This window comes from Galleria mellonella, unplaced genomic scaffold (genome assembly GCF_026898425.1).
Source record: "Galleria mellonella isolate WM207_F2 unplaced genomic scaffold, CSIRO_AGI_GalMel_v1 utg352, whole genome shotgun sequence".
In the NCBI taxonomy this organism is placed as follows: Eukaryota; Metazoa; Arthropoda; class Insecta; order Lepidoptera; family Pyralidae; genus Galleria; species Galleria mellonella.
In genome coordinates this window covers 1,955,001-1,981,616 of record NW_026442084.1, presented here as the reverse complement: position 1 = coordinate 1,981,616, position 26,616 = coordinate 1,955,001, and the positions used below count along the sequence as shown (strand labels likewise).

Sequence of the window (26,616 nt, the reverse complement as noted above, 5' to 3'; positions counted from 1 at the left end):
ATATAAATCTATTAATAAAAATTTATCGCTATTTTCATATTTCGGTTGGGAATTTTTCAAATGCATTTTTGCCCTCACAATCTAAATTTTCAGTGTAAGCTGTAATTCAAAATTTGTATTTTGATAAGTATATTAACGTTTTAGTTCAGTAGCAAACCATTTTTTAAATAATCAAACAGAAATATTGATATGTTAAATTGTTTTTAAAAATAGACAATTGTGCCTTAATTCGTTATGTACACTCTTTAATTGTATTTCAATTGTGGTGTAGTATTATTAAAATTTATGTTCATTTTTCTCCGACATATGTAACGGAAAATTAACGAAGTCGCTGTGTTTCATCATTTCCGACAATTGTTTTCACTTCATTCGGAAGTCTTCTTCAGGTGATGTATGCGTTTTTGCATCACAGCGGCTCGCCTCGACCTGCGGCTTAGTTAGTTTAACAAACATTTGATTCATGCGTATGTCTGTGTTAAGAATTATAGCTTTAATAAATTTCGCCTGGCGACAATATCGTAAAAAAGAAAAAAAAATCGTGTCTATTGTTATCGAATGTGTCGGTTCGTTGTCGTCGTTCTCGTTTTCGAATCTTATCGCGCGCGTGCATATATTGCCGCGAATATCGTTCAAATTAATAAACTTAAAGAGCATCTTCTATCTCTATGAACATACATTTATTTATCTATATATGTAGGTATATATTTATGATTATGTGTATTTGTACGATTAAATTCTTCATTATTATGTTGTTTTGTTATATGTAATATGTATAATTTATATTATTTTTCTTAAGTATTTAACTAATGATATTATTAAAATGAATGGTTTGTTTAGTGTATGTGTAAATAAATAAATAAATAAAATAAATATAATGTAATTAAATTAATTTTGTCTGTTTAAAAAATGTACACTGCTGTATCCGCTGACATTGATGCTCCTTTCCACTTTGGGTTTGCTGGAAGAAAACTCTATCAGAGTTAAGCTCGCCTTTATACTTTTGATTACCTCTGTCATATTTTTATAACTAATGTGTACAATAAAGTATTAAATAAATAAATATATCATTTCGTATGGCTTTTAATTATATAACACATAACCAAGAGGCTGATTGAGAGGAAGGCATTGCACTGCTGGTTGGTTCAAGGCGGTGGATAGGTAATCCGAATCTGAGGGTAAATTCGAACGAGCCAAAAGTTCTGGGAGACCTAATGCCAGAACCGAATCCTGCTAACTACCAAGCTACAAGGCCAGTGGTCTCCACCTTCATTATCCTCTTGTGTTTATTATTTACTTACCATAATCGTAATAATTTTCATACAGTCCACTAATAACCGTTGCCGGACGATTAATTTCAGTTTGTAACATCTTATTTTACGAACGGTTAACAGTATTAGTCTGATTATATCTAAAAAAGATGCATTTTAGAATTTCAATCACTTTTCTATTAATCTTAATACAAGTTCTGCTTAGTTTGGGACTAGATGGCACTGTTTTTAATAAATAACAAAATAAATTGAGTCTTACTCCCTCGTCAAGTTATTAATTAATTCCGGACAGACAGACACACCCGCCCTAGTGAGGTTAATGCCTCGGCGTTTTCATTTGTTTAGTCCGACCTGTTACTCTTAATTAATATACAAATTTATTACAATGATAAACAAGCTCACGGTAGACCTGTTGGAAAATAGTAACTGTATAACGTCTACATACATGAGTGTCCATTTCCCCTTCATCCACATGTATATTGCTTATTGGGTCAGGCCGACCTCCAAGCGGTTTCCTCTGGAAACCATCGTGATGAATACTGGCTTGCATTTTCATTCTCATTTATCATCCCTTACTGGTGCCCCGCCAGTGTATACTGCAGGTGAGATTATCATTCCATTGTCATCTATTAAAAAAATTACACGGGGGGGGGGTTTGCTCGTAATGCGGGCTACCAGTCTCATTGCTGCAATATACCCTAACAGGTCGACCTCTAAGCGGTTCCCTCTGGAAACCATCGTGGTAATTTTTTGTGGAATTCATCATGATGGGCTAACTGGCCTGTTTTCATTCTCATCTATTACCCCTCACTAGTGCTCCGCCAGCGTATCCCGTTAGCGTACGCGGAGTTATCTATCCATTTTCACCCATCAAAAAAAAATCAATCTGCTGATCGTAGTAACTGTAAAGCTCCCCATCAGGAAGAGGGGTTGGGGGGGGGGAGTAGTTCAGTAGTGAGCAGTTAATTCATTGCAGCCTTATGGAATTCATCTCAATGGGTTAACTGACCGCCATCGTATACAGATAGCGTAGGCGGCCATATTATACTATAAGTACAATATGCACAACCACTCTTTGGAATCAACTTCCAGCAGCAGTATTTCCGAACCGATACGACATAATCTTCAAGAAAAGAGCATATTTCTTTTTAAAAGGCCGGCAGCACACCTGCAATGCCGTTGGTGTTGTGGGTGATCATGGACGGCGGTAGTCACTTACCATCAGGTGACTCACATGCTAGTTTGCCCCTTGTGTTTAAAAAAAAATAAGTAAATGTATAAAAGCATAGAAATAAATAAATTATTTTGTTTGTTGCAGAGTTCCCAAAACCGGCTACTAATCAAGAATGGGCGTGTCGTCAACGATGATGGAATGGAGGACGCTGATGTCTACATCGAAGATGGTATCATCAAGTAAGTTCTTTCTGCTCTAATATACATCTGGAAAGCAGTTACACAATGACGCTGATTCATATTAACACTTCACTAAAATGCATATTACACAATTGTGTGAAATTTCATAAGATTTTTTTCAGTCCTTAAATTAAAAAAAAATCTTGTTAATACTAATAATCATATGATTTTACATCGCATTGCTGTAAACATAGAGCATAAGATATATCTAGATGAAGCATTGAATGTGAGAAAACGTCCAAAAAACGTTCAACCAACCGTTGACTTATTGGCTCATGTTGTTGAATTGTTGTTGTTGAAAGGTTATCCTTACTAATATTTATTATAAATGAGTTTATTTAGAAACCGATTTGGTACATGTATGTGCGAAACAGTATACTCTGTTATGTCCACGGTACTGCTCATGTCTATAGGCGACTGTTACCACTTTCCATCAGGTGGGCCGTCAGCTTGTTTGTCATTCTAAGTTGTATAAAAAAAAAGAAACCGAAATGAGAACCTCTTTCTTTTTTAAGCCTGTTGGAAATATAGTTTTGGACATAATAAACCATTAATTAGTACTACGAAAGTGGATTTAAATACTTCAACGGAAACGAAAAATAACAGGTTTTCGCGTACAAAACTGTGAAAAAAAACAACTAGTCGCGTTAAAAGCTGTTTTGTAAATAGAACGTACGTTATCTTTGATTTCCGTCGATGAACGCCGGCAATTTTGTCAGGTTCTTTATCTAATGTCCACTGCAGTCCAGCTGTTTTGTGGACACTAGATAGGCGATAACAAAAATATACTGTAATTTAAGATTTTGTCACCCAAAAAACAGTGACTTCCTATTAAATAGTAATTAGATTTTTTTTCTTTAATTTAAAACGCACAATATTAATTAATGAACAATGAGATGTTTAGTGGACACCTTACATTTAAAATATTTAAATTTAAAACGCAGTAATTATGCGTTTTAAATAGATTTTACATTGCAACTTGCAACATATGCACGACGAACACGCACCTTTTTGATTGTTAATTCTGAACCGATTGGGAAAAATATTAAATTTTGTCTGTATGTTTGTTCCGGCATCACACAAAAACTACTATACTAAATTGGATGCGATTTTCACAGTTCTGTTACTAATGATCTAACTTAAAAATTCGTGTATGTTTTGTCTTAATACGTCATCTACAAATGGTCTATTTCAGTACTGAAATCTACACGTACGAAGTAGGGGGCAAAAAGCTAGTTAACAAATATTTTAAAATATAAATAATTTTTCTAAATCTTTTTTTTTTTATACAACTTCGAATGGCAAACAAGCTGACGGCCCACCTGATGGAAAGTGGTAACCGTCGCCTATAGACATGAGCAGTACCATGGACATAACAGAGTATACTGTTTCGCCCATGATACCCCCCATGCGTTGCCATTCCTGAGGACTCAGGTGTTATTCCTCGGTACCCAGTAAATTCACACCATATCACACCCACCCTTCAAACCGAAACACAGTTATGCAAACACAACTGCTTCACGGTTGAAACACGAATGGGACAGATGTACCCAAGCAATCGACTTTTGTACAAAGTCTCCCTCTGGTAATCTGTCAACAAAATGGCGAACGCAAATAAACTTAACAATAAACATTAAAAACCTTGAATGAACTGATTTCCTGATTGCCCTGTCATATTTATTACTTTTGTATTGAATTTAAATGAACAATACGACGTAAATAAAGTTAAGTTAATGTTTTCTAGAACAATTCAATATTTATCTGATTCGTGTATTTCTTTAGTTAATAAAGAAAAAACTTACTAACTGATAACTGTAGCAGTTATTACTGTTTATCATATCGCGTGAATGAAATCCCGAGTTTATTTCTCAGAGTAGAAAATTTACGAAACGTTTTCTAAATCACTTGATAAAACATTACTCTATATGTCACTTGGGCGATATGGTAATACGTAAGATAAACTTATCATTATAATATTATTATTTTCATCATCATCATCGTAATATCATCTGTTATCTGTCCACTGCTGAACATAGGCCTCCCCCATAAACTGTACATAAGGAACGATCCTGAGTCACCTCCACCAGAGGGAGACTTTGTACAAAAGTCGTTTGCTTAGACACCTCTGTTCCATTCGTGTTTTTACCGTGAAGCAATTGTTTGCATAGCTGTGTTTCTATTTGTGAATTTACGGGGTACAAAGGAATAACACCTGAGTCCTCAGGAATGGCAACGCATGGGAGGTATCATGGGCGAAACAATATGTTATGTCCATAGTACTGCTCATCGCTCTATAGGCGACGGTTACCACTTTCCATCACGAGGGCCGTTAGCTTGTTTGCTATTTTAAATTGCATAAAAAAACCTTCATTCACTGACTTCACTAACACCATTAGCCGGTACTATTTACAATAGTACCGGCTCGGCTCGCCAGGCCCAAATTTAGAGACGCGCTGGCGACAGCCTGTGCAGTCGAAGTCCGGGTAGAGAGCTCTCTCTGGAGACCCGTACTTTCATCCCCGTAAGGGGATGTAGACGACCCTGTGATAGTAGTGACACCGTTAGTTATATCAGCCATTATCAGTTCATTACTGAACATAGACCTTCCTCATAGACTATCCAAAGAGAACGGTCCTGATCCACTAATTCCACAGACACCATTACTTTGTAAAAATAAAATTGCCGGTTAGGGCAACTTTTACAAAGATTATCGCGTCAGCGTAAATGCCTTAGTTATTTTACTTTGCTAATTGTATTTCAACCCCATTATTGTGACGTCATGCCGCCAAATTTCGGCCCCCATGTCTCGTATCCAAGTAGCCATGTGCTATGATGTCATCATGGGGGAAACAGGAATGAGTCACGTTTGTAATGAAGAAAATCGTATGTGCTTCGATAAAGATTATGGACTTAATTATATTTTTATTTTTTGCTTGATATATTTATAAGGTAGGCACAAACCCATCACCTTATATGGAGGCCTATGTTCAACAGTCGATAATTAATTAGCTGATATGATGATGATATTTATAATGTAAATCATCTTTGTCAGGTCTTTTTCGAAATTGGTCAATTAAAAAAAAATGTTTTAGATGTTTTTTTATTTAATTTTGTCCTACTATCCTTTTGTCTTATTTACTTTTGTCACTCAAAATTAAGATCAATTTATTAATGTTGTTACTAACTGTCGTTATTTTTTTTTCTAAAGAAGAATTTATGTTAAAGTCATACGTAAGTAGATTTTTCGATTCTATAAATAATGAGATCTAATTACAAGTCTTACACAATTTTGGTTTAAAAAGTAAATGCAAACGACCCAATAATAACTGTTAGTATTTCTATTTATAAACTAAACATCGCCCACATGTCCAGTTAACAGAACCAGCGGACCGGGTCATAACAATGTTTCCACTTAAACTACTCGTATAAAATTTAACTACGTCAACTGTTGACTAAACTGCGAATATTATGTATACCCTTTTTAGATAATTTGCATTTATGTAGCGGTTAGAAATAACTATATTTATGGTAATTCTAACTAAATACAGTCAGAAACTACCCTGGGTAAATCATAAAGACTCCCATAAAAACGCCATGAATAGTTTTAATAAAACTAAATAACTTTTCCCAAGAAGCATAATCGATAATGTTAAAATATATTTTATTTTACTAACTAATAACTTTTATTTATTTATTTAAACTTTATTGATCAATAAAATGTGGCACAAAAGGCGGACTTAACGCTGTAGGCATGCTTTTACCCGCAACTTTGTCCGCGTGACTGTGATATGTTTACTGACGGGGATAAAAAGTAGCCAAGGACGTTGACTTACACCATCCCATACAGTAAGTATACATAAAATTTTAAAATGATCGGTTAAGTCGTCAAATCGCTAAGAAGTAAAGAAACAAATGAAAAAAACTCACTTTCATGTTTATATTATTAGTAAGGAGTCATTTATATAATAAAATATCTGTTTATGAAATATCATGTGTTTTATTAATTTTACTATAAAAATAAAGAAATTACTACCGTTTTATATTCACTGACCGGGATAAATACTAATCTTTGTCCTCCATCCCATATAGATTGCTCTCAGCAATAAGACCGCCTTACTGTACTTACACAATTGTATCGTTATATTTATTAATTGTCTTGTTTATGTCCTGTATTGTATAATGCAAATAAAGTATACTTCTTCATTTATTCTTATAATATGTGTATACATGAGAATGAAAATGCAGGTCAATTATCTTATCGCGATGAATACACCTGGAATTCAGCACGACGGTTGCCAGAGAGAACCACGTGGAGATCGAGCTGACAGGGTATATTGCTAGCAATGCGACTTGAAATCCGCATTACTAGCAATCCCCCCCCCCCCCCTCTTCTCGCATAATAAGCTGGTAAGGCGCAAAAATTTAAACTCACACACTTGTATTATTAATAAACAAGTTAGGTTTAATTTTATTACGATTGAATCCGATATTTCTTTCAGAGAAAGATTACTATTTGTGTCTAATCTATGTAATAAAAAAATATTATATGAGGTATTTTGAAGTGCTATTCTCACAGTGATACAGTTTTCTCTCGTGTGCCTACTAGGTTACACAATAGGAGGTCAAGCACCTACTCGCTCCAATTAGTGACGTCTCCATTGTTCCCGCCGCCACTGTCTGTAGGGCTGTTAACGGTTTGTTTTAATAATCATTATGCTAATGAGTTTTCTTTTTAATTTTAAACAGAGAAAGTAATCGTTTTTATAGCTGTCTGCAAAAAGAAAGCCATGATATGGTTGGCCGTTTTTTTTTTCTGGAAAGTTTTGTGGTCAGTATTTATTGTTTTTGTTTTTGCATTATTATGACCAATTTTTTTTTTTACACAAAAAGAGCTTCTTTTTGTAGACGTAGTAAAGACGTAGTAAAAAGTAGACGTAGACATAAATAGTTCAATAGACGAAATTATTATGGTAAAACCACTTATTTTCGTTTAAAAAAAGAATAAATACGAATATTTTGAGAAGTATCAAATTATACATCAGTATCGAAAAATACAAAAAAAATACAGTCAAATTAAAACAAATCTTTTGCAATTTGAAGTTGGCAAATGACTTGAATAAGTGCAATTACGAGTAGAATACGTATTCTTAGGGTTCCGTACTATAGACATGAAAGAAGATTAGTTCATTTTCTAGCTCACACTATAAATAAAGAAATATAATATTGGAATGAATAATAAAAAAAAATTAAATTACAATTAATTTTAATTAAATACTTATATTGTACTAACGAAATAATAACCAACAAAACATATTATCAATTTTAATTTTTTTTTTTTCGTTTTATTTATCAATTAAACTTAAACGTAAAATCAGTATCAGTTTTATACGTAGCAGTGGGACGTTAATGAGTTAGAGGTAAATTAAAAAAAAATAATAGTCCACCATTTGTAGCAAACATTATTTATTTATTTATAGGAAATTAAATACAATACAATAATAATGCACATGCCTTTTAAAGGTTTGCATCGTTTGCTTTAACATAATTATGCAGTATAAAATGAAGTAAACAATTTTGATTAATCAGATACTTAGGTACTAGACTATAAATATTTTTATTTGTTTTATAATGTGCTCAATTAAGAGTAAATAACATTATCAGCTTAAGTTAAAGTATACAAGTTTATGTATATTCACTGCAACTAGGAAGAAAGTAATTATACGTGTAAGTTAGCAAGTTTTCCGGTTACCATCAGCCGGCGGTCGTCCGTCACAAATGGGAAACTCGTGTTGCATTTGAGCGGCTTCTCTAAATTGCAAGTTCGCAAACCTCGAACAGTATAGCATGTATCACATACTGTACTTTACATTGAACCAACTTTACGTATAACGTTGCTGGATGATTTTATATTTTTTAATAGACATTCATAATTTCAGCCTGTGGCTTCTCTAAATTGCAAGTTCGCTAACGTCGAACAGTAGAGTACGTACCACATACTGTACTTTACATTGAACCAACTTTACGTATAACGTTGTTGGATGATTTTATATTTTTTAATAGACATTCATTATTTCAGCCTGTGGCTTCTCTAAATTGCAAGTTCGCAAACGTCGAACAGTATAGTACGTACCACATACTGTACTTTACATTGAACCAACTTTACGTATAACGTTGTTGGATGATTTTATATTTTTTAATAGACATTCATTATTTCAGCCTGTGGCTTCTCTAAATTGCAAGTTCGCAAACGTCGAACAGTATAGTACGTATCACATACTGTACTTTACATTGAACCAACTTTACGTATAACGTTGTTGGATGATTTTATATTTTTTAATAGACATTCATTATTTTAGCCTGTGGCTTCTCTAAATTGCAAGTTCGCAAACGTCGAACAGTATAGTACGTATCACATACTGTACTTTACACTGAACCAACTTTACGTATAACGTTGTTGGATGATTTTATATTTTTTAATAGACATTCATTATTTCAGCCTGTGGCTTCTCTAAATTGCAAGTTCGCAAACGTCGAACAGTATAGTACGTATCACATACTGTACTTTACACTGAACCAACTTTACGTATAACGTTGCTGAATAAACATGTAATTTTTAATAGACACTCGTCATCCTTGAAGGAACCGTGAAGCAGTTGTGTTTGCATGGCTGTGTTTCAGTTTGAAGGGTGGGATATGGCGTGAATTTACTGGGTACAGAGGAATAACATCTGAGTCCTCAGGAATGGCAACGCATGGAGGGTATCATGGGCGAAACAGTATACTTTGTTATGTCCATGGTACTGCTCATGTCTATAGGCGACGGTTATCACTTTCCATCAGGTGGGCCGTCAGCTTATTTGCCATTCTAAGTTGTATAAAAAAAATCCTTTCGGCCTGTGTCTTCTCTAAATTGCAAGTTCGCTAACATCGAACAGTATAGCATGTATCACATACTGTACTTTACATTGAACTAAGTTTACGTACAACTTTGCTAGATGACATTCATTCATTTTTGTTGGTACATAGACAGAATTACATATAGTTCATTAAAATACAATATTTAATACAAACATGGTGTCATATAGTAACACACTATTTAAAAATGTATACAGCATTGGCGATATAGCCATAATATAATAATCATGATATTTGGAAATATGTAATTATATTATTTGTACATATTGTAAAAATATTGCAAAGAAGAGAAAGAAAATATTTAGATCACTATCGGATCGAGCCAAATCACTAGTGTAAAAAAAAAATATTACCGCTACAAATTTTTATTACATTTAAAGAAATTAAATCCAAAAAGAATAAAATATTTTAAATCTTTCAAAATTCTTTGACGTAATTAGACCTATGTTTCTTTGAAAAAAGTATTAAGTTTCATTGATAGAAAACTGCCTTAACGGAATCGTAATCAATACGATTTCAACTTACCGTCCATCCTAAATATGGCTACAGCTAATGGAATAATAATAGACCACAAACCATACGCATTTGTAACAAAAATTCCTAGTAGCACGCGTCTATAAATACTTAATTGACCCCCGCGAAGGCCTTAGAGTCAACGCCCAAATATGAGTAACATTACATTTATGTAACGCAGTAACAAGTAAATAAATTCTCCAATTATTTCTTCAATGCGTTCGTGAATTCGTGGTAGACCCTTTATGACCTGTGTAGACGTGGGACATTTTTTGCCTACAAATTTTTTTACGTTTTCACACGCTTTCAAGTTCGACAAAAGACAGTCCAGTCATGATAATAACCCTAAAGTATTAACCTGTGATGATGAGAGTTTGTGCAAGTAATACCAAAGACTATGGTATACAGAGGTTTTCTGCATGGGTATCTCTGTTCCACTCGTGTTTCTGCCGTAAAGTATTTGCATGACTGTGTTTCGCTTTGAAGAGTGGAATGTGGCAGAAATGTGGCAAATGAATGGTCACTTTTGGGAGGAAGGGATTGTTAATAATAATTGTTATATACATACATCTACCCTACCAGGTCAACAACCATGTGATTGCCTCCTGGAAATCACCGTGATTAAATATGAGTATTGTTGAATTCGTTTCGACGAGCCAAGTGACCTGCTTTCACTGGTGTGAAGGAAGATAGGTAGAGATGCCCCACCAACGTATACTGATAACGCTGGCAAGATTACTTTCATTTTTATCCATAAACGCATGTAAAAAAAACCTGTAACTTGTAATTTCCATTATGTGGGCCTTAAAAAAAGACCGGGATAAAAGTACATGACATACTTAAAAATTTTGTTCGCCAAATATATATCCATCGTTTGCGCAGGCCTTTATTGGCAAGAGAGGCAAATCACCTTATATCGTGACCGTATTGCGTGACGTTCAATATTTATCGCTGTAATGGAGGATTATTCTCGACTTGATGTTAATATTTCGTGCACGATAAATTTGTACGTGTAATTCGAGTGCTTTTTGAAAAGGAAAGTTTTTCGATTATACTCGAAATATAATTCTATACTAACCTAATTATTACCGAAACTTGGGTTTCAGTTATAGAATTTTTTTTTTTTTGTAATTTGTAGTCTTAGAAATCCTGCTAATATTAATATGAAGTTTGGATGTTTGTTACTTAATCACCCTTCAACAGCTGAATGGATTTAAATAAAATTTGGTACACGAGTAGCTTATATCCTATCACATAAAATACCTTATATGCTGATTCATGCAGATGAAGTCAAAAGAAAGAGCAATTATTTTAAATATGAAAGTGGAATTTCAATACTAGTTGCATCCTGTAGCCTGTGTGTGTATCATAAATTAGAATATAACCTACACGTGTACCAAATTTCATTCAAATCCGTTCATGAATTTTTGCATGAAAAAGTAACAAATATCCATCCATCCTTATATACTTTCTTAATTATAAGATTATAAATCATATGATTAATAGGCTATACCGGTCATGTATCCCGTTAAGTATTAAAGGGAATTTAAATAAGAGACGGGAATTACCAGAGGGAGACTTTGTATAAAAGTCGTTTGCTTGGGTCCCTCTGTCCCATCCGTGTTTCAACCGTGAACCAGTTATGTTTGCATGGCTGTGTTTCAGCTTGAAGGGTGGGATATGGCGTGAATTTACAGGATACAGTTGAATACAGGAATGGCAACGCATGGGGGGGGGATATCTGGGTGTAACAGTATACCCTGTTACGTCCATGGTACTGCTCATGTATATAGGCGACGGTTACTACTTTCCAGCAGATGGGCCGTCAGCTTGTTTGCCATTCTATGTTGTATAAAAAAAAAGAATTAACGCAATCATTAAGTACGTATCATCTTTCTACGCGCTATAGTGGATCTTTTACCGTCCATGCTGCTAGATTATGGAATTCTCTTCGCATGTCTATCCGTGAGAGTCAATCCCTTAATATTTTTAAGAGTAGACTTAAAGAGCATCTTCTATCTCTATGAACATATATTTATTTATCTATATATGTAGGTATATTGTATGTATATGTGTATGTATGTGTATGTATATGCATAGATGTAGGTATATATTTATGTATATGTATATGTATTTGTACGATAAAATATAATGTAATTCATTTAATGTAGCCTGTTTAAAAATTGTACACTGCTGTATCCGCTGACATTGATGCTCCTTTCCACTTTGGGTTTGCTGGAAGAAAACTCTATCAGAGTTAAGCTCGCCTTTATACTTTTGTTTACCTCTGTCATATTTATATAACTAATGTGTACAATAAAGTATTAAATAAAAAATAAGTAAACTATGATAATTTTTAAATAATTTTGCTCTGCAGAAACAAACAGTAATTTGAATTAAAATTCCTGCTTTTTTGCGGAACAAAATTCATGACTTTAATTAGTATTAAGTAGTCTTGTTTTCTTATAAGGTTCTTTCATAAGGAACATCTAAAAGATAGAAATTCCCAATTTGTGTGGATTTTATGTGGCGATTTTCATAATAATTTTTATAAATCACACTCAATAAAGTGTACTCCTGTCCTAGTCCCATATTAATTTTGTGACAAACTGCCGTTTTTCGTTGCAAAACAAAGTCAATTTGTGGACACGCAATAGTCGTATACGATTTATTATCTAATATTTCGTAAATAGACTCCCAAATATTGGATCGAGTCGTAATAATACGCAGTCATTGTCGTGACTATATTTATTGAAGAAAAACTCAAATATGACATTTATCATGTTACGTATTGGACTGTTTTGGTACAAGGATGGTTCATTGTGCTATTATAAGTTATCAAACGTAATCGATTTAATATGAAAGTTTCAATTGTTTTCATACTAGCTACGTCCCGTGAGTGTGCACGCGTGAATTGTAATTAATATTATATCGAATTAATATAAACATTAGGGGGAAAGGGATTGTTAGTAATGGAGACTGAGAATCCCATTGCTAGCAATATACCCAACCAGGTCGACCTCCTCGCGGTTCCCCCTGGAAACTATCATGGTTAATTCCTGATGAATTCATCATGATGGGCTAACTGGCCTGTTTTCATTCTCATCTATCACCCTTCACTGGTGCTCCGCCAGCGTATCCCATTAGCGCAGGCGGAGTTACTGTTACCATACCATTTTTACTCCATCAAAAAAAAAACATTAATGACTTGAACAAATACCTTTTAAAACTTTATCTCCATTTGCATGATATCATAATCCAGTATGCACTCATACAGAGTGGGTGTATATTGCAATACAACACCGATTTATTTATAGAGAGATGTCTCAGTTCAAATTGAACGCCTCATCTCTATGTAAAAAATGTTGTTCTTATAAAATACTATTACTTGTCAGTAATCAACATAATCGCATAATCAATTACTATAACAACTAAGTCAACGTTTTATAATAACCAATAATATAACCGATTTAAAATGTAAATACCATTTATAATAAATTCCTATGTAATATCTAATTTATTATGTAACAATCCTTATAAAGTTGCTAATTATTTTAATTTCACCCTGTATACTCGTGTAAAAAAAATTTAAATAGTCATCAGTTACAAGATAAAATTTTATTTTATATTAGCCTCTTGGCCCGACTTCGCATTAATGTAATGTAGGGGCGTCTAATTTTTTTAAACAAAACAAAATGCAGCCCTTATTACAAGACTACATTATCAGCTTTTTATAGTTATTATAATATTTTTTTTTTCTTTTCACTTTATCCATTTCAAACAAATAATAATCAGATCTTATACTTAATAAGATTGAATATTATAATACACCCTATATTCAAGTACATCTTTAATTTAGCATTTTCATTGCTAAATAAAAAAATTGTTTCTTTCATATAGCAACGTAGTAAGATATCACATATGTGATAATATATTTTTGTGTGAAACAATTTATAAAACACAAAACGTAATTACATTTGTTAATGGAGTAGAACAAAAAGAGAAAATGGCAAATTTCGCATGTTATAGTTAGACCTTTCCCTGTGATAAAAAAAAAAACTTTCTCCTCGTACTTACGACTATTTTGATAATTTCATTAGATACATGTACGAAATAATATTTAGTACCTTTAATTTCTTTTTTTATTTTGGTTCAAAACACTTTTAAACTCCAATCCGGTCCGAAGGATCAATAATGTTTTGGTCCTTCGAGCTATGCTTAATATAAGTTAATTCTTGGTAAATTCTTCACGATAGGTAAACTGACCTCATACCTCACATCCTGCAACCAGAGATGTCATTCCATATTCAACCATTAAAAAAACTGTCTCATTTATAATATTAGTAACAGTAAAATTATTTGAGGTATAATGTTGACAATGATATTACAAGGGCAACACCCATATTTGGCAACAAGTTAAAAATAAATGCGCAGACACCATGACAGTGGGCGGGTCACACCCATTCTAATCTAATTATCGTTTTACAAAATGGTGTCAAACGTACATAACACAAGGTAATAAATTGAATTAATTAGACATAATTAATTCTATTTTTTTTAATGGAACACCTCGTGTATAGAGATGATCTCGAGAATTTTATAAAAGAAAATCCAATTTAAGATTTTTTTGTTTTTGCCGTGAATTAGTTGTGTTTGCATGATTTGCTGCGGTTTGAAGAATAGGATATCAATTTCGTGTTTTCGTTCATACCGAAATCGACCCAGTAAATGGAGCTTAACGTTGTTTTGTTCGTCATAAATCCTACCACAAAAGTCCAAATGAACTATATTAGAACATTTTTAATATTTTTTAAATGATATCTGTTATATAATTTTAACATCAAATTTTTGTTTCATTCGAACCTGAAAACTTTCGGAAAACATTTCACGGTAAGTCCTCTGGTTACAGGAACGAAGTCGTTGGTGAGTAGCGAAATAGCTAGTAAAATAGAAACAAGATGCAAGATAACTTAAAAATGTATTTTTAATAAAACTTAGAAAGGTTAATTAGCTAACGTGTCATCTGATGGAAATTGATAACCATCGCCTATTCACATGAACAACATGGATACTATACAGTACACTGTGACGCCCATGGTACTCCTCATGAGTTGATTGTTTGGTAATCTCAATAGCAAACAAAAATGGTTTTACACAAAAGAAAAATACTTATTTAGCCAAAGTTTGCGTCATCATACCGTAGAACGTGTAAACTTTGCAATATTTGTCAATATTGCATATGTTTGACATCCTTTGCTTACTGCCAGTTTTAACTGGAATGTATTTTTTTTTATGGGATGACAATGGAACGGTAACCCTGTCTGGCTATTGCATCCATTGGCAGGCTATGCATGATAGGTGAGTATGAAAATAGGTCAGTTGGCCTGTCGTAATAAAATCACCGGGAATTAACCACGTGGTTTTTGGAGAGATCCGCATGGAGGTCGACCTGATAAGGTTATATTCCTAGTGATGGAACTATTAGTTCCCATTACTAACAATCCCTTCCCCTCGTGGAATGTATATTATTATTGGAATATTTAACAAGTCTAATGAAAAGAGGTCAAACATGTTATATTGATATGAACACTCTAGATATGGAAATATTAAAAAAAAATAACTTGTTAGAGTTCTAATGAGTTATAGAAAAGCGTGTAATTTTTTTTTAAGAAATGTTAAAAAGTAGATTCTCAATTTGCCATTTTTTTTTGCACTTATTGACCACATTTATTAGCCGTGGCTTTTCCTTCAAGAATTAGTATAAAATATATTCATATTGTGACTTTAAAAACAAAACACATATATTTTGCTGTGCAAAAAAGATTCATTTCGGAATAGCACATAATGTAGATGTTAAATAATTAAAAATTCTGTCCCACTTAATAAAAAAAACCTAACTCATTTGTGACAAGACTAGTTATTTTGATTTAAAAACTAAAATACTGGAACGATTTGGATGAAATTTCTATGGGGCCAATCTATAAAGTATGTTCTTTCAGATGAAAAAAAAAAATTTTGTCTAATAATTTTATAACTGACGGAGTTTATGTGGTAACAAAAATAAAAAAAAAAATACAACCGCATTGAGAATCGCTTTCTTTTTGAAGTCGGTTAAAAACGAATAATTGGCTCGATCATAAAATAGTATACTGATGACCAATAGCAGCACAAATTAGAAATCGATTATTCGATCGAATGTTTCGATTTGTTACCGTTGTTACTTAGCTATACCTTTTCTTTAAATTGTATTGTAACAGACTATATCTAACTGTATTTTACGCATAACTGACTATACAACTCGCCGTTCAGTTACACAACGGTTACGCGATGTTTGTTTGTAAACATCTCGAACGCAACCGTCGTTATCTGGCGTGCGCGTGCGCAGGGTACGCTGAGATGCGTGAGATTGCTATGCATTTATTACGGTTTATGGTAGACTAGTTACGCCCGCGGTTTTGTTTGCGTGATCAATAGATATTTGGTTTAATAATACAATATTTTAATATCTATATTCTACAGTTTTCAACACGTATACCACAAGTATTTAAAAAATATTTAAATATTTCTGTTACATGTAGAAGCTTTAGTTAGATTTGGATTAGATGGCGCTATGTATGCATAATATTAATGTCCAGTGATTATTTGTTTCTAGTTCAGGGAGAGGCTTTAATTCATTCCAAATTGTGTTTGCATGGCTGTGTTTCGGTTTGAAGGGTGGGATATGGCGTGAATTTACTGGGTACAGAGGAATAACACCCGAGTAATAACATCATGGGCGGCGGTAGTCACTTACCATCAGGTGAGCCGCATGCTCGTTTGTCCCCTGTGTTGTAAAAAAAAAAAAAAGAGTCCTCAGGAGTGACAACGCATGGGGGTATCATGGGCGAAACAGTATACTCTGTTATGTCCATGGTACTGCTCATGTCTATAGGCGACGGTTACCACTTTCCATCAGGTGGGCCGTCAGCTTGTTTGCCATTCTAAGTTGTATAAAATAAAAAGCCAATCCAATGCAGTGAAAGAGAAAATTATTACGGGTAAAGTATATGTACTTATATGTATATTTACAGAAAGAAACCAAAATAAATATGATTATAACGTCTCCAAATGTACAGTTATCCGCAATGCGGGATGACTAAGGACAAAGCTTGAATATTGAACATTCGTTCATAGGTAGAAATATGTCAAGCCCTAATCTGTAAGGAATAGGATTGTATTTCCAACATCGTTGTTTTGAAATATAAAAAATAATAGTGGTACCCTACTCTTTTTTTGCTGCCAAGCAGTATATACAGGGTGTGCATAACATAAGCACTCCAAAATAGGCATGTGTAATATGGATACCGGAGGGGGAAGGAATTGTTAGTAATGGAGACTAAGAATCCTATTGCTACCAATATACCCAACCAGGTCGACCTCTTTGCGGTTCTCCCTAGAAACTATCATGGTTTATTCCTTATAAATTGATTATGATGGGCTAACTGGCCTATTTTCATTCTCATCTGTCACCCTTCACTGGTGCTCCGCCAGCGTACCCCGTTAGCGCAGGCGGGGTTATCATGCCATTTTCACCCATCAAAAAAAAATATGGATACGATATCTATATATTGCTTGTCTGCATCCGGAACTCATCTTAGTTGGGAGGAGGAATTGTTAATAATGCGGACTATTAGTCCTATTGCTAGCAATATACCCTATCAGGTCGAACTCCACTTAATCACCTAGAAACCATCGTGCTGAATTCCAAGTGTATTCATCACGATGGGCTCACTGCCCTTACCTGCCTTTTTATTCCTACCTATCATCCCTCACTGACGCCCCGTCAGCGTGTATCTTTTTTTTTAATGAATGATAATGGAATGATCACCCCGCCTGCGCTGTCGGTATACACTGGTGGAGAACCAATGAGGGACGATAAGGGAGGATGAAAAATAAATTAGTCACGATGGTTTCCAGGTAGAATCGCCTGGACCTGATATATCCATATTGATAGCAATGGGGACTAACTTCCTCATTACTAACAATCCCTTTCCCCCAGCGTTTACTGTTAGCGTAGGCGTGGTTACCATTTCATTGTCATACATTAAAAAACCATTTTGGTTAATTCTTTATGAATTCGTCGCTATGGGCAACTGACCTGTTTCATCTTCACCCATCATCTTTCACTGGTGCACGACCAGTGTATACGTTAGGAACCTATGGACATGCAATACCTATAAATATGGACCTGTGATAGCAAAAAACATTTCATTGTTAGCAGTCGATAAAAAGATAAAGTAATTCTCTAACAAAAAAGCGAAAACTATAAAAGAACCAGAGCACAAAGAGCGTAACAGACACACAGTGGAATCGAGTTTTTGTGCCAAAACGTGCGTTTCATTCCACGCAGGTATAAAAGTATATCTCCACATGAACAACAAAAATAAAATAAAACTATTATTATTCGTAGATGCTTACTAATATTATAAATATAAAAGTAAGTTTGTTGTGTATTTGTTACCTTATAGCGCCTTAACGGCTTAACCAATCACAATGGAATTTGGTGTACGTGTACTATATGGGATGCAGAAGAATATAACCTACTTTTTATCCAGATTATTAAACATATCCGAGTCGCGGGTAGAAACTAGTATAGAATAAAACCTACTGGTATATTCTTTATCTACGTCATAATGCAATTTCCTTTAAAATTTTGAATATAGAATCGACTGTGTTAGTTATATTTTTTTAATTAAAAGAAGACTGATCTCATTGACTAGTAGAGAATAAAACCTACGGGTATATTCTTTATCTACGTCGTTTACAATTTTGAATATGGAATCGACTCTTTTTAAATTAAAACAAGACAAATCTTTTCATTTAAAAAAAAAGGGATCGTGTGCCGGCCTCTTAAGTTGTGGACCGGATTTTAAATCACTAATATAGAATAAAAATAACTTTCTGATCCTATAATACAAAAATCCTGTGTCACGTTGTTTGTTCATCCACGCTAATCTCCGAAACCGCCCAACCGATAATGAAATTTTGTTTTTCTTATTGCCTCTATGATATTATATAAAGAATGTTTGTTTGTTCTATAGTTGTTTTTGCCGTATGGTTCCGGTATAGAATATGCCACTACTTTCGTTGTCATGGGTATCGTAAGAGGACTAAGGGAGGGCAAGGGATAAGCAGCAGTGTCCCTCTTAAAACATCTCCAAAGCTTAACTGCGGTTGCCAATCCGCTTGCCAAGCGTGGCAACTACTGGAAAAACCTCCCAAGGGGATGCTAATTTTCAGCAGGGGACAGTTAAAGGCTGATATGACGATAATTGTTAGGATTTTAGACCGTCAACTAGTTGTTTTACCCATGACCGCTTGTTATTTCGTCTATTTTTCCCATCAAAATAAAAATGTCCCAAAATCCTATCTCCGTCTCTATCTACATATATTAACGATGAGTGCACGCAGCATCTACATCTGTTCTTCATGAAATAACGCTTTAAAATATGACTAATCTCATCTCGTTATATTTACCTCGTCTCCAATACAGCGAAATTTAAAAATAAGCCAACTTGTTTTCTAAATATATATATATTACTTTTAGAAACAAGTCTATTTATCCCACCGTATACCTACGTCATACATTTACTTCTAATGACGGTACCAATCTTAAACTGTTTATTTATCATCTATAATAAATATATCACAGTGACACAGGTGGCCAGTAATACGCCACAGGTGTATTTTAAAAGAGTAACCCCGCCTGCGCTATCGGTTTACGCTGACGGGGCACCAGTGAGAGACGATACGTAAGGATAAAAGCAGGTTAGTTAGCCCATCGTGACGAAATCCACAAGAATTAACCACGATGGTTTCCAGGGAAAACCGCGTGGAAGTCGACCTTTTAAAGAATATTGCTAACAATGGAGCTGTTAGACCCTCATTCATAACAATCCCTTCCCTCCGATTAGGTATATTTACTAGAGGGAGAATACAAGAGTAATCTGCATGGGTACCTCAGTCCCATTTATGTTTATACCACGAAACAGTTGTACTAGCATTACTGTTTCTATTTAAAGAATGGAACATAACAGCGATAATACAGTGTACAGAGACATAACAGATTAGTTCTAATGCACGGTACAGTACGAGTATGTGGGAAACCTGGGGCGTCACAGTATATTCTGTTCATGGCTATAAACGACAGTTATTACGTCGCATCAGATAGGCTGGTTTGCCGTTCCTAGTTACGTTAGAAAATGTACACATCAAGTACCTTACTAATATAATAAAATTTTAACTAAAGGATGTCTGTACATGAGAGGCATTTAAGAAACAATATATTTTTTTTTTAATTCTGTCTGTCATTTATTGTTTTAATTCAGTGTAATATTTTCTTGTAATTGTTTGTATCTATTATAAGTTTACTATTGTAATTTTTTAGAGGAAACAATAAATAGTATCTATCTGTCTATATTTCTGTCTGTCTTTATGTTTATTAAGACATCACGCAAAAGCTAATGTATAAAATATATTGCGGTTTTCTCAGTTGTATTCCTAAAGGTCTAATTTAAACTGGATTATTTTATCTTCAGCTATTTAATTGGTTTCCCTACTTTTGAAATACACACATGAAGTACTGTACAAAAATATAATAAGTAAATAGAAAAAGTGTATGAATAAAATATTAATCTCTTTGCGGAGTCGCTTCGTTGCTTTGATCTTGCACTTTGGCACGGTCACGATAAAGCTCGAAGTTGAGTCATTTGTTTTCGTTCGTGATATTCGGCGACGTTCAAAATAAATCTAATAAGGAAACAGTTCTAAATTCAAATTTTCAAATTGAGAACGCAGACGCGTTCCATTGCTCACATTCGAATGCGTGGCGCGCGCCGGAAGCTGCTAATGCGGTAACAAGCCATTGCATCCGTCACCTAGCGGCCAGTACCAAACTGGGTGGCATTTCGCGGTATTGTACGGAACTAATAATACACGTCTAAATAAAATACATACTCTTACATGGAAACGCACACAAATCAAAATAATCGCAGCATCGTACCATGTTTTCTTTCACGCTTCGTAGTTTGTTTTATTTTTTTGACTCAAGTCAGACAGTTTTAGAGCGGTTTAACAACTACCGGTGGGCTAATAAATATCAATAACAGTACTTACAGTATTTAATTATGATGGATTGAAATATTTTCTGCTTTTTTTAGGGTTCCGTACCTACAAAGGAAATAACGGAGCTCTCATAGGATCACTTCGTTGTTTGTCCGTCCGTCTGTCGAGACCCTTTTTCTTGGGAACGCGTGGAGGTATCAAGTTGAAATTAATATTATGTGCTCAGGTCTGCAGTCTTTTAATTAAAGCAGTGAAAATATCAAGTTCCTAAATTGATTCAAATGCAATCAAAGATACGGCCGTTTATATCTCACATTCGCAAAAGGAATCAAAACCTTCTTACTTTTACGAGGGTACTTCTCGTTGACCTAGAATCATGAAATTTGGCAAGAAGCAATGTCATATAACAGAAGTAAAGGGAAAAATCAGAAAACCGTAAATTTGTAGTTATTTAAAAAAAAAAATCACACTTGTCTTGATTCGCACTTGACTGTTTTTTTTTTTTTATTTAATAAGCCTAATGTCTCTTACGCGTAGCGAGAACAAGTCTAACTGACATAAAAGAAAACACCTATCTAATAAATATTTAAAGATATCACTCTTTCTCTCTATAAAAAATGTAAATACATGTTTTTATGCAACTTAGAATGGCAAACAAGCTGACGGCCCACGTGATGGAAAATGGTAACCGTCGTCTATAGACATGAGCAGTACCATGGCCATAACAGAGTATACTATTTCGCCTATGATACCCCCCATTCGTTGCCATTCCTGAGGACTCAGGTGTTATTCCTCTGTACATTCACGCCATACCCTTCAAACCGAAACACAGCATGCAAACACAACTACTTCACGGTAGAAATAAATACATATACCAGAGGGAGACTTTGTACAAAAGTCGTTTGCTTGAGTACCTCTGTCCCATTCGTGTTTCAACCGTAAAGCAGTTGTGACAATGATTCTATACATAAGTAATACACATATTGGGGGGAAAGGGATTGTTAGCAATGGAGTTTGACAGCCCCATTGCTAGCAATATGCCCTATTAGGTCGACCTGCACGTGGTTCCCCCTGGAAACCATCGTGAACAATTCTTGTTGAATTCGTCACGATGGGCTAACTGACCTGCTTTATCCTCATCTATCATTCTTCACTGGTGGCCCGCCGGTGTATACCGATAACGCGGGTGGGGATACCATTCGATTATCACCCATTAAAAAAAATACACATACTAAAGTAGCCGTTATGTTATTTTGATGGTGTGTCAATATAACATTAAAGTGATGACTTGAGAAATTGTACTTACCTACTGTCCAATGTGACGAAATCGCTTAATCAACAATGTACGCTTTTAAATTATTATTTAGAATAGTCATCGCTCGCAATTGACGCTTAATATTTTTATAAGCGACTTCGAATTCTTTTGTGTGTATCTTTACACTAGATTTTTGACGTTTCCGAGTCGATTTTGATGATTATTTCAAGTTCATAGTCTAATTTTCTATTCTAATTTTAGATATCCTGTACTAGTTTTCTAACGTTCGATGTATTTTTATGTATGAAACAAAATCTTAATGACGTATAGACAATTAGAGGTTGAGAGAAAGAGATTGTAAGTATTGAGGTGTAACAGCCCCACTGGTAGCAGTGTAGCCTATCAGGTCGACCTCCACGCCGTTCCCCCTGGAAACCATCGTGGTAAATTATCTTTGTGTAAAAATATTATTATATTTTTATGCTGACTATTATGTACATTGAAATATTAAAATATAATAACTTTCTTTGCCCTTAATAAAATATAACCTTTGAATAGGTTTCCTTTTAGTGGGTGAGGTTTAAAAGCAGGCTAGTTACCCCCCGTAACGAATTCCACAAGAATTAACCTTGTTAGTTTCTAGGGAGGACCGCGTAGAGGTCGACCTATTAGAGTGTATTATTAGCAATGGTGCTGTTAAACCCCATTACTAACAATCTTTTTCCCCCAGGGGGAAAAAAGATTATTAGTAATGGAGACTGAGAATCCCATTGCTGGCAATATACCCAACCAGGTCCACCTCCTCGCGGTTCTACCTGGAAACTATCATGGTTAATTCCTAATAAATTCATCATGATCAGGGTAACTGGCCTGTTTTCATTCTCATCTATCACCCTTCACTGGTGCTCCGCCAGCGTATCCCGTTAGCGCGGGCGGGGTTACCATACCATTTTCACCCATAAAAAATAATCCCTTTCCCCCCTAAACAGAGGGCCTACCATCAAATGTTTTCCGAAATTGCGGGGCCGATCGAAACAAAAATTTGATGCCAAAAATACTTAATAGCATCCATTTAAAAATATCAAAAATGTTAAAATATCGTTCCTTTGGACTTTTATAGTATGATTTATGACGAACCAAATCTTATGCTTCATTTACTGAACCGATTTCAGTATGAACAAAAACACGAAATGGAGTTCGAAAATTCGGAATTTCAATTCATGGTAGACTCCCAGATTAATTGTCTATACTATTTTATGTAGTGATTCATATATAAAATGTATCTACTCCATGTTCCCGCATCACTTAACCGTATCAATGGGGGTTAATCAAATTCTTAACCCCAATATAACGCGTTTCGTTAAATCACTGTTAACAATTGGTTAAATTAAATTGCCTTGTTCCGTTAAATCAACGAACGAAATGGAATGACTACGTATTTTCTTTTAATCATCGAAAAACCATTAATCATGAACAAATTACGTTTTTCATGTTTATTATTGAATTTAATGCTATTTATTATCTATGAAATGCACTTTTTTATGCAACTTTTGTATTAACTTTTTTTTTGATCCGATTTCGAGAGAATATTTTTTTATGCAACTTAGAATTGCAAACAAGCTGACGGCCCATGTGATGGAAAGTGGTAACCGTCGCCTATGTACATAACAGAGTATATTGTTTCGACTATGATACCTTTCATGCGTTGCCATTTCTGAGGACTCGGGTGTTATTCCTCTGTACCCTGTAAATTCACAGATTAAAAATTCCTGCAAATTTTTGATCCGATTTCGAGAAAGTAGTGTATAATTTACGCGTATCTGTTTATTTCAATAACTTAATTGATTTTTTTATATATCACAACATACAATCACTAACAAGCTAACAGAAATTGGTAGCCGTCGCCGATAATAATGAATAGCATTATTGTCCATTTTTATGGAATCGTTCCTACAAAGTTTCATTTTCAAAGTCTACATATGAAAGAACCGTGCCCCGGATAGTATGGGTTCTGGGCCATGACGAGTCCCGAAGTAGCTTATATATCATTAGATAGTGCATCACCTATATCGGTAGTATATACCGTTCTTATGAGCGTATTTGGTGGGGATACCTCGTTAGCAAAAAATTTAACTGCGTTATATTTCTCTAAATCACCCATATGTCTAGAGTCTAGACAATAATGACATCTAGACTCTAGACAATAATGTCCAAAATGCAGCCTTCTGAAAATGCTTAGACCCGAGTGTAATCCCTTTTCTTTCGTCATGGTTACAAAGTGTGATGTTAAGAAATGCTCCTCAATATCTCTTCTAAAGCTTCGGGTGCTGACGGTGTGAGTATTCTAATGATGCGACCCATTGTTGATGAGCTCTTGTCAATAATCATATTATTAATTTTTCTCTTGACACATGCTCTTTTCCCGAGCTATGGAAGAAAGCACACATTATTCCTGTCCCTTAAACATCCAATCCCACATCTATTTCTGACATGAGACCTATCTCAATACTTCCTATCTTATCTAAAGTATTGGAGGTTTAAAGTTCTGCACATTGTGCACAAATAACTATCGTTTATTTGTCTGGCCATAACTTGCCGAGTCCATATAAATCTGGTTTCCATCCTGGTCACAGCACAGTTAGTGCACTTTTCAAAGTCACTGTTGATATACGCTGGGCTATGGACAACCACTCCCTCACACTCCTTGTTCTATTGGACTTCAGCAATGCAATTAATTCTGTTGACTATGACATTCTTTTAAGTATCCTTTAATTTCTTAATATATCTTTAGCTGTAATCAATTGGTTAAATTCATATCTTCGGGGCCTATTGCAATGCGTACGCTACGATGAGGTATACTCAGATTGGTGCGAGGTTGCATCTGGAGTCCCACAAGGCGGTGTTCTCTCCCCTCTTCTTTTCTCAGTATTTATTAATGCTGTTACTCAAGTCATTTCTTCTTCCTACCATCTCTATGCAGACGATTTACAACTATACCAACACTTTGAACTCTGTGATATCTCTGAGGCTATTGATCGTATAAACCATGATTTAAATAAAATATCCAATTGGGCAAAACCAAAAGTTAAGCTTACCTGTTGTATATCTTTATTTAATATATACGTTTGTATTTTTTGTGTACAATAAAGAATAAATAATAATAATAATTAGGGTGGCAGGAACCCATTTTTTTTATGAAAATATCGCCTATAATTTACCTGTGAAATATTATAAGGCTCTGTAATTCTGTTTGCGACCAGAGCACCTCCTCGCGGTGACGTTGCTAACGGTCAAAATTTAAACTTTGAGCGGCCTAGTCTCGGGAAATATGTTAAGCCGTTATGGCAAGGAGATTTAGTGACTTAATGCGATTTGATAACTGCAAAAATGGGGCTCGAACCGTAGGCTGTTGCACTCGCATAGCAACTATTGTTTGGTATTTAGGGTATACAAGGCATCTGACACAGTCAATAAAACTTACATCAACAGAAATGGGAGACATATTTTTAAGATTTGAATGATTCTGATAAAGAATCTTCACAGAGATAAATGTCAATTAAGTCATCAACGTTGAGTTGCCTATAAACATACCCGAAGTTTGAATAACAATGAAACTATTTTTCCGCGACTGTACTCGTGAACCCCTAACTGTTAGTATGTGATTCATCTATCGACGCGCCATGGCCCAAATCGACACACAGTTCTTTGAGAAGTTTCAATTGAATTTCAAAAACTACCGATTTCGATTATTATTCTTTTTCAAGTTTTTGTAGGCATTGACCGGACTATTTGCCAATCAATGCCCTTTCAAGATAAATCTCGTTTCTAGAGTAGGATAGGTCTATCTGTTATAAAAGGACCTTTAATATACTATAATATCAATCGTAAACAACAATTATAGCGTGCGCTAAGTTTAAACTACCGCCATCTGTTGACGTAACAGTAAACTAATCGCTGTATATGTATCTCATATTTTTAACCGGCTTCAAATAAGAAGACGTTCTCAATGCAAATTTTTTAATTGTTACAGGCAAGTGGGGCGCAACCTTATCATTCCGGGTGGTACCCGCACCATTGATGCCACAGGCAAGCTGGTGATGCCAGGTGGTATTGATCCCCATACCCACTTCGAGCTCGAAATGATGGGAG

The 26,616-nt window shown here is 34.7% G+C and overlaps 1 protein-coding gene across 2 annotated transcripts in view; it reads left to right on the top strand.

Moving 5' to 3' along the window:
- Window positions 1–26,616, top strand: part of LOC113519471 (dihydropyrimidinase) — a 66,808-nt gene that overhangs the window by 28,544 nt on the left and 11,648 nt on the right. For both annotated transcript variants that reach the window (XM_052896984.1, XM_052896983.1), the window contains exons 2-3: window positions 2,587–2,681; window positions 26,498–26,616. The exon at window positions 26,498–26,616 is cut by the window's right edge and continues 66 nt beyond it. In XM_052896984.1, coding sequence (XP_052752944.1) covers window positions 2,587–2,681; window positions 26,498–26,616 — 214 coding nt within the window. The remainder of the gene's footprint in view (window positions 1–2,586; window positions 2,682–26,497) is intronic.